General features: G+C 48.5%; 1 protein-coding gene across 1 annotated transcript; it reads left to right on the top strand.

The window, feature by feature from the left end:
* dusp8a (dual specificity phosphatase 8a) lies at positions 1 to 6884 on the top strand (the record flags this gene model as incomplete). The annotated part of the gene is given in 11 exon segments (XM_084334506.1): positions 1 to 60; positions 1974 to 2133; positions 4201 to 4324; positions 5445 to 5457; positions 5459 to 5876; positions 5879 to 5920; positions 5923 to 6381; positions 6384 to 6490; positions 6493 to 6587; positions 6589 to 6852; positions 6854 to 6884. Coding segments are annotated over 11 exon segments (1773 nt in total), but the record flags the coding sequence as incomplete, so codon positions are not given.
* Positions 6885 to 10299: the final 3415 nt, after the last annotated feature.

The raw sequence follows: 10299 nt of genomic DNA, 5'->3' as shown, positions 1-10299 counted from the left end.
GGGCCCACCCGCATCCTGCCACACCTCTACCTGGGCTCCCAGAAGGACGTCCTCAACAAGGTGAGCACACGTCCCGCCGCAGGTCCCGGGGGTCTCCTCCTGGGGCTCTCTCCCCCTCTCCTGGGGGTTTCCTCCTGGGGGTCTCTCCCCCTCTCCCGGGGGTCTCCTCCTGGGGCTCTCTCCCCCTCTCCCGGGGGTCTCCTCCTGGGGGTCTCTCCCCCTCTCCTGGGGGTCTCCTCCTGGGGGTCTCTCCCCCTCTCCTGGGGGTCTCTCTCGTTTAGACACACAGATGGATAGATAGATTACATTTATAGTTTATTTATACAGGAAAGGCTAAAAAAAAAGACATTTCACAATCAGTGATGCCACAGATTACTTGTAAAAAATAATCCTTTAAAAGGTAATCTAGTTACTTTACTGATTACTTGATTATCAAAGTAACTTAGTTACTTTGAAAGTAACTAGGTTACGAAGTCGTCGTCGTCGTCCCTGCTGCTGCCACAACATAAGGATGACAACAGTTATTTTATTTTTTTAAATAATGCTTTATTGAAAGTGCATAATGTCATAAATCATGATTGGCTGCTCAGACAGGTCATCATGAGACGTCATCAGCCATCAGGCCATATAAGGTCACGGCTGTCCACCGCTCAGGCACTCGAGGACAGTGGTTCCCAAACGAAATAAATAGAAAATGTAATATAATATAATTTTAATTACAAATTAAATTGTAAAACCGTTGGGTAATATAAAACATGTATTATAGTTTGTTATTCTCTCAAATTAGGCTTATCATTATGGTAAATTATAAGATAGTGACTAAATAGTAACGCACAGCCACTTGGAAAAGTAACTGTAATCAGATTACAGCTTGTATAAAAAGTAACAAGTTAGATGACTATTTACTGAACAAAAGTAATCAGATTAGAGTAACTAGTTACTTAGTAACTAGTTACTGGCATCACTGGTTACAAACAGTTTTTCAGCAGGTTCCTGTTCTGCAGCACATGAAACAAAAAAAACGTAACAAAATAGGCCGTTGGACTACATACAATCATATAATATATCATATAATATAGTATATATAGTTGTGGAATTCTCTCCATACCGAGCTTAAGGGATGTAAGTGTTTGTCAATTCAAAAAGAATTATAAAAAAATAAAATTTAGTCAGTATGAAAGTCAAATGTAATCTGAATAGTGAGATATATATATATATATATATATATATATATATATATATATATATATATATATATATATATATATATATATATATATATATTTATATTTTATTTTTTTATTCTTTATTATTATTATTATCATTTAATTTTGTCTTGTTTAAACTGTGGATTGTTTGTTTCTTTGTATATGGTATGAATTATTATTTTGTGAAAAAATTAAGTTGTACGCCGACCATCAAGTAATACTTGTTTAGTTTAGGAATAAGGGGCAGGTATAACTATAAGATTTATTCTTCTTCCTGCTCCTTTTGCCCATGGTATGGTATTTATGATTTCGTATGAAAAACTCTACGATTGTATCGTTTCCATGTGGCAAATAAAAACTCTGAATCTGAATCTGAATCTGCATAATCGTCGTGCGGACAGTAGATTCACTTTTAAAAAGAATCTTAAATAGTTTTTAAATAGTTTTTAACACTGTAAAGTCATGTTTTGTTTTTGTTTTACACACTAATGTAATTTTAGCTATCTTAAATTGTTACAGTAGTTTCATTATGCATTGTGTGTACTGACTTTTAATAATTTTGTTTTTGCAATAGTGATTGTTTTTGTATGTTTTTTTGTGTGTGTGTGGACCCCAGGAAGACTAGCTGGTTGCTATCGCACCAGCTAATGGGGATCCCTAATAAAATCAAAATCAAATCAAATTAGTCGCCATCTATATAGTCGCCTGGCAACCTGACCCATGTGTTCCATAATAACGGGTTGTGTTCCCTTTGCCTCCCCGTAGGACCTGATGGCTCAGAGCGGCATCACCTACGTGCTGAACGCCAGCAACACCTGCCCCAAGCCGGACTTCATCAGCGAGGGTCACTTCATGCGCATCCCGGTCAACGACAGCTACTGCGAGAAGCTGCTCCCCTGGCTGGAGAGGACCAGCGAGTTCATCGGTGAGAGGAGGAGCAACCACCTGGTTCTGTCCACTAGGGGGGGCTGCACGATTCACCCTTTCACTGTGACAATACAGAGGTTAGCCCTTTACTATCACACAACCGATGGTGATGCGCCATCATTAGCATCATTAGCTCCGCGGATTGTGTGATAGTAAAGGGCTAACCTTCTGTCGTGTGGCAGTGAAAGGTTAATCGGGGGGGAAATCGCGATCTCGATTCGTAGACCTATGCGATCTCATTTCTAAATTATGACGGTTATTTTATTTTATTTATTTTTTTTGCTTTTTACTTACCTTTTTTAACCCTCGAGTCAACCATTGAAAAAAAACACTACCTGTGTCTCCCTACTAGTGACCGAAACTGCGATCTCAGTCAAAACATATCTTTTTCATGTATTGTTCCAATTTTCTTTCATGAATTATCATTATTAACTTCAGTCCTCACCATACATATTGAATATTTATTCATTTTCAGGATTTTAACCATTTCTTAATTAGGGTTAGGGTTAGGGTTAGGGTTAGGGTTACCCTAGGGTTACATTAACCCTGACCCTAACTCTAACCCTAACCCTAACCCCCTAACTCCCCAACCCTAACCTGTCCAGTTCTGCAACTAGGGTGAAAGGTGTGACACTTGTTGTTTATGCGCTTAATAGTGATTGTTAAAAAAAAAAAAACATGGATTATCGTAATGTGAGTCCAAGATGTGATACTGAGCTACTTTTTTGGCATATACATCAAATCTAGCCAACGCTATCCACAAACACACGTAAAAAAGGGCTTTTTGACCAGAACTGTGACAAGGGTGACTGCAGGGTTAAATGATGACGATTCTGACTTGAGTTATTCTGTATGTTACAAGATACTTTTAAGTTTAAGTCAAGCACTTTCATTATTATGTTATGTTGTCTGTTTAAGAAAGAGTGCAACAAATGATTAATTGAAAAAAATAAGAATCGTGTGAGAGAATCGTGATCTCAATTCTTAGAGAGAAAAATCGTGATTCACATTTGAGCAAGAATCGTGCCGCAGCCTACTGTCCAGACAATTATGTAAAGATTGAACAGGAGGACGAACAATTGCAACGCAGTCACTCATGGTGACATGACGAGTGCTAGACTAACACTCCCAAGATGTAGCACTGAACGGCACAGGAAGTCCTTCATTCCGACAGCCATCAGACTTTACACTGCATCACTGAGCCTCACTGCATCACTGAGCCACAGGGTGACAGTCACCATCTTCCTGGACTTTTACTTTTAAAACAACACTGTTCAATATTACAGCTACTGCAGACTTCTGTAAATTTTTACTGTATATTTTATACTAGAATGTATATACATAACATACGAAATGTGAATCCGGTCCGTACTCTTTATTATTATTATTATTATTATCTTATTCTTAGGCCTATTTTATTCTTATTCTTCTTAGGCAATTTGTTTTGTTATTCTTATTTGTGACTTTGTTCCGTCTACATGTCTAAATGTTTACTGTGAGCGATCTGTAGTGTCAAATTTCCCTCAGATGATTAAAGTATTTCTATTCTATTCTATTCTATTCTATTATGTAACGATTGAACAGGAGGATCACTCACTCAACGTGACGGTTCACAAAAGTGACTTCGTCGAGAAAATCTATGTGGCGAGAACGCCGTGAAATTCAACACGGCACATTCCACGGCATCTCAAGCCCCCGTCCTCTTAACCTCGATCCTCCAATCGCAAACCGGTGCTTCCCCTCGGACAAACCTTGGCAGCGGTTTGCGATTGGAGGATCAAGAACAGAGGGGGCGGGGCTTGAGACAGGCGGCCTATTGGTAAATGAACAGTGTTGTTCCAGCAACAATAGTGACAATGCAACACTTCGTTTCAAACGACCGCCCGCACTCTCCCAGGAAAAAGGGACGATTGTTTTCAGGGGGTGTCGATTCTCCAGAGAGAGACTCGCTGCTGGAAGCCCAGCCCAGTCCGGGGTGGTGTGTGTGTGTTGTGTTGTTATGTTGTGTGCGTTGTTGTGTTGTGTGTATTGTTGTGTACTCATGTCTATTTGTCCCCCCGCACAGACAAAGCCAAGGTGTCTAACTGCAGAGTCATTGTCCACTGCCTGGCTGGGATCTCTCGCTCAGCAACCATCGCCATCGCCTACATCATGAAGACAATGGGCCTGTCATCGGATGACGCCTACAGGTACGCCCCCCCCCCCCCCCCCCCCCCCCCCCCCCCCCACCTGCTCAGCTTGGGTGTCCCGGGTAAAAGGCAACTGGAGGAAACGCTAGCCGTTTCCTCAAACCCCCCCGGTCGTGAGAAGTGAAATGAGTAAAATGGCTGCCAGGACAATGGGGCTTGGCTGCCTTGTCTGCACTCCGCTGGCCTGGCACAGGATCACGTGTTCTGTCGCAGATCACACCCTAACTAAGCCTAGTTCATCTGGGGTCATTCTGAAAAAAGAAAGAAAAAAAAGATAAATCGAACCCTAACTAACCTTACTGTCATGCACTCGTCCTAATAAACTAACCTACACTGTAGCACTCAACACTTTGATGAAGATAAGATATTCCTTTATTGATCCCTTGGGGAAATTCCAGTGACACACACATACAGCTCATCGTCTCATTAACAACATCATGTCACAATCATTACATTTTTACAGTAACAACGGCACAACATAAATTCAAACAGACATGTACATTTGTTGACACATGTCGACTACAGAAAGCCTGGAGCACCATATGCGATAGTCGGCTGCAACAACACCGGGGTGTTGTCGCGGCAGTTTGCGGGAGGGAGGGTGGAAAGATTGTCCAGCGGGAGGGCAGGGACAGGGGGATCGGGCTTTGGTGATGAGACAGTCTTAGGCTCCCCCCCCCTCCAGCGCGCGTACTAGTTGGCTGCCGTCATAGGCGCCAGGCGTACACGCCGGAGGGGGGTTTGGGTATAGGGATTGGGGGTGGGGGGGGGGGGGCCTGCCATCAATCTTATCTACTCCAGACAGCTCTGATTTTCTTCGAACATTGAACATTGTTACTCAGCTGATAGAGTTGTGCCCTTCCTGATGACTTGTCGTACACAACTTGTAAGTCGCTTTAGATAAAAGCGTAGCAGCTAAATGACTAAATGTAAATGTAAAAATAAGTGTAAATTCTCCTCCCGTATGTCTCCCAGGTCCGTCTGTGGAGTTCAGTTCGTATAGATCCCATTATTTTGCAGTATTTCTCAACGCAATCTTTTCTTCCTCCTTCCGACAACGACGCAGAAAAACTGACGTTTTCTCTCTCCCCGCGGTTTCTCTCTCCTCCTCCTCCCACAGGTTCGTGAAGGACCCGACGGCCGTCCATCTCGCCCAACTTCAACTTCCTGGGTCAGCTGCTGGAGTTCGAGAAGGGCCTGAGGCAGCAGCTGCAGCAGGCGGACGAGGAGACGGGTCCGACCGAGTCATCCAGCCGAGGAGGAGGAGGTCAACAACCGCCGCAGAGCTCATCGGAGGTCATCAACGGGTCATCGGCGCGGGCGGCGGGGGTCATCGTCGGAGGTCATCAACGGGCATCCGTCGTCGTCGTCGTCGTCGGCCCCCTCGTCCCCCCCGCGGAGCCCCCCCCCAAGCCGCCGCCGTCGCCGCCCGCCTCCCTCCAGCAGGGCTTCAACGGCCTGCACCTCTCCGCCGAGAGGATCCTCGACACCAACCGGCTCAAGCGCTCCTTCTCGCTGGACATCAAGTCGGTCTACGCGCCAGCGGCCAGCAGCTCTCTGAGGACGTCCCGAAACTCTGCAAGCTAGACAGCCCGGGGGGGCACGTCCTCCGACAACGGCGGCGTCTTCCCCCCTCCAGTTCTCCGCCGTCCCGGACAGCCCCGGGTCGTCCTCGGCCGCCGAGTCCCCCTTTCCCTCGCCGGGCAGCGGGGGCAGCGTCGGAGGCCTGGGGGTGGGAGGGCACCACCACCACCACCACCACCAGGGAGGAGGAGGCACCTCGTCGTCTGGGTCCTCCGGCCCCGCAGGAAGGTCAAGCACAGCTCCGGCGGCTGGCGGCAGCGCCAACAGCTCGCCGGTCCACCGCGCCCCGGCGGCCCCCGCAGACCCTCAGCCTGGCCCTGGGCCCCCCGCGCCCCCCCCCGCCTCGCTCCTGTCCCCGCTCCCCTCCTCCTCCTCCCAGGACTCCGGCGGCGGGGGCGGGGGGGCCATGTGGACCAAACACAGAGACACGGTCCAGGCCACCACGCCCGTCACGCCCGTCACCCCGCCCGCCGACGCCCCTGGCACTTCGGCGGCACCGGCGGCGAGGGAGCGATGATGGAGCTCGGAGGTGGAGGAGGAGGAGGAGGAGGAGGAGACGGCGGCGGAGCGGGGGAGGAGGAAGAGAGGTGAGGTTCGGGAGCAGCTCGGCGTACGTGGCGTTCGGATGCAGCAAAGGCGTGCGGCTACGGACGAGTCACAGAGGGAGAGGGCGTCGGCCCCGCGGCGGCGGCACAGAGGGACCTCCGGGACTCCGCCCCCCTGTCCACCGGCGGCGTGACGAACAGCAGCGGGTCTGGGGTCTGGGGGTCTGGGTCTGGGCTCTGGGTCGGGTCGGCTCTGGGTCTGGGTCTGGGTCTGGGTTCTGGGACCGACGGGGCAAGCAGTGTCAAGCGTAGGAGCTGCCAGATGGAGTTCGAGGACGGCATCTCGGAGACGAGGTCCCGCGGCGAGGAGCTGGGAAGATCGGGGAAGCAGTCCAGCTTTCGGGAGCATGGAGGTCATCGAGGTGTCCTGAGAGACAACAGACCCCTCACCCACCCGCCCCAGCAGCACAACAACAACCTGGCCCCTAGGGGGCAGCGGCGTCGGCCGAGAAGGACTTAGGAGGGAGGGAGTTAGGAGAAGAAAGACAAAGACGGGGGATGACGGGGGGTGGACAGACGAGTATTTACTACGTCCCCCACACACAGACAGCAGTGTTATAAAAAGACTGTCCCACTGAGCGAAGGACAGATGGACGGACAGACAAAGAGAGATGACGTCGATTAGCTAGCGCGCTTAGTGCTCTTGAACTAGTGCTGTGTTGTTGTCGCCCCCGCCCCCCCCTCCCCCCCAACCAGAGACAATAAAGACTGAGGCGTCGTGGGGGTTGATCAGAGTGTACAGAATTATTACCAAACCAAGCTCTGAACTGAAGACTACTTCCTAGGTAGGGGTCAAAATGGACGACGGGTAGGGTGGGGGGGGGGGGGGGGGGGGGGGGGGGGTTACAGGTGCTGAACCTGAACTGTCTTTTCTGTGCTGTGTCACAGAGGGGGTGGGGGGGTGGGGTGGTGGGTGGGGGGGGGGCATGTGTCATATTGCATCCCATCATTACCCGTCTGGTGACAGAGCTGTGATAGAAAACAAACCCCCACACAGCCTCTGGTCGGGTGTCGTAGCACAACAACAAAGAAGAGGTGGATTTGAACCAGCGACCCCTAGCATGGCCATATCGACCCCCCGCCCCCCCCCTCCCTCCCCCCTCCCTTGTGGCTCTGCCTGTGACAGACTCTAGAATGCAACGTCGTCAACAACAACAACAACAACAACAACAACAACAACAACAACAACCAAGACCCCCAGCAGCACTGTGCCCCCCTGATCACATCACCACAGCACAAAGCAGGCAGAGAGAGACTCACTCTGCAGGGGTCTCTCTCCCTCTCTCTCTCTCCCTCTCTCTCTCTCTCTCCTCTCTGCATAAAGACTACAGACTATGAAGGAGGACCCCCACCCCCCCCCCCCCTGTTCTCTCAGTGTGTTGGTGACATGACGACGTGTTAGTGATCGTCGACAGAGACCCCCCAGCGTCCCCGGCCCCCCCCACCCTTAAAGCACAGTGTGTTTTCTCTCTCTCTGACATCGACTCCCATCGTCTCTCCAGTGTTATAAAAAGTCTGCGTGGTGCGGGGGGGGGGGCTAGTGGGTTTATTGACCCCTCTAATTGGTGGAGAACTGTACGCGCATGTATTACTCGACACCCCCCCCCCCACCCATGCATACCCCCCCCCCCCTCCAGCTCCCGCCACTGTGCATGCACCAGAGAGGCTGGCTTTACAGACAGGCAAATACTATATATACAATATGAATATATATAGCGATTTTAATGTACTTTTAATGGACTTTTTCTTTTTTTTTTGTTCAGTTATAGTTTTAATTATTGTATCTGTTCATTCTGGTAATGAGAAATAATATAATATGTTTGTGGATTCTTTTTTGTTTTTCTTTTACTTTATCATTTTTTTTAATTTTTTTTCGCTGTATGGTATTTATGAACACACTCTCATACAATACACACATTCAACAAATACAAGCAAGCAATATGTGCTGGTCCTTCTTTTGTGGAGAGCGGTGTGTTTTATTTTGGGGGGGGGGGGGGGGGTTGGGGGCGGGCTTTCATCATCTGACATTGAAATGCACTTTTCTTGATTTTCCGATCTCCTTTTTGACAATAAACATCAGCCGCCGCTCTCTCTCTCTCTCTCTCTCTGAGACGGCCCCACACACCACACCCCCCCCCCACCTAAGAGAGACCACTCTCTCCCACCAGCCTTCTGTCACTCATCCCGCCTCACGGAAGCCTCTGGAAACAGGTGGGAGGGATCAGCGGCGGTCCCGCTGACCCCTAGCAACAGTATAGTCAGGGACCGAGGGCTCTATAGCCCTTTCACTACCACACACTACAGAAGGTTAACCCTTTTACTATCACACTAGAGACGGTTAAACCGTCTCTAGTGTGATAGTAAAAGGGTTAACCTTCTGTAGTGTGGTAAGTGAAAGGGCTAACCCTCTTGTCACGTGGCATTGAAAGGGTTAACCTTACCCGTGTTGTCACAGTGAAAGGGTTAACCGTTTGGTAGTGCGTGGTAGTGAAAGGGCTAGTGTTCCCCTTACAGATCAGAGGGACACATCTCTGGTTATCATATAGGGAGGTGTAGTCTGACGTCACTTTGGTTTCCCGCCAGGTCCACCCGTATAGGGATTTATCATTGGGGAAAACGGATTATCGGCTATTGTAACAATTCTGCCTCGTGAACATTGGCAAGCGTTCCATTTTTGCACAACATGAGTTCCCTTCTATCACTAGCATTATTTTTTTACGCATTTTCGGTTGAAGTAAAGGTAGTTATAAGGTTTTTCATTTGTCATTAAAAAAAGAACTCGCCCTCAGCCGCGCCAGAGGGAAGCGTAGTTCCTCGGTGAACGAAAACATAAACAGTGTTATTTTGCTACTTTATGATTAATTGCAATACAATTCTTTCATGTTGAGCCATAGATTGTGGATGAATACACACAGAGAGGTACACCATGCCAATGTTCATGTTTTATTTGTTTTAAACGAGACGATTTAGAAATGGGTCCATTGGGAATACATGGCGATTTCAAGAGGGGTGGACCGCGCGGGAAACGGCAATGACGTAACCACTACACCCCCCTATAGGCCAGGAAGTAACCACTACACCCCCCTATAGACCAGGAAGTAACCACTACACCCCCCTATAGACCAGGAAGTAACCACTACACATCCCTATAGACGGAGCGCTTGGAAGACGGATGGACATCTCTGCCGATTCCTCAGATAAAGAAAAATCTATATGCAAATTGACATCACACCATGCTTCACAGGGTTTAATGACATCACACCCTGGTTTAATGACATCACACCCTGCTTCACAGGGTTTAATGACATCACACCCTGCTTCACAGGGTTTAATGACATCACACCCTGGTTTAATGACATCACACCCTGCTTCACGGGTTTAATGACATCACACCCTGCTTCACAGGGTTTAATGACATCACACCCTGGTTTAATGACATCACACCCTGCTTCACAGGGTTTAATGACTTCACACCTGCTTCACAGGGTTTAATGACATCACACCCTGGTTTAATGACATCACACCCTGCTTCACAGGGTTTAATGACATCACACCCTGGTTTAATGACATCACACCCTGCTTCACAGGGTTTAATGACATCACACCCTACTTCATGGCTTCACTGCAGGATAGATTACAGTATAGAAACATACAGAGGACCAGCCAGTACTGATGACCACAGTGTCCCCACAGCTGACACCCTGATACAGTAGACACGAACTCTCTATCTCTCTCTCGAGTCCCCCCCCCCTCTCTCTCTCTCTCTCTCTCTCTCTCTCGCTCTCT

Source organism: Notolepis coatsorum (assembly GCF_963971535.1).
Source record: "Notolepis coatsorum genome assembly, chromosome: 18".
NCBI lineage: Eukaryota > Metazoa > Chordata > Actinopteri > Aulopiformes > Paralepididae > Notolepis > Notolepis coatsorum.
The sequence above is the reverse complement of the archived record's forward strand: the minus strand, read 5'-3'. Positions and strand labels throughout refer to the sequence as shown.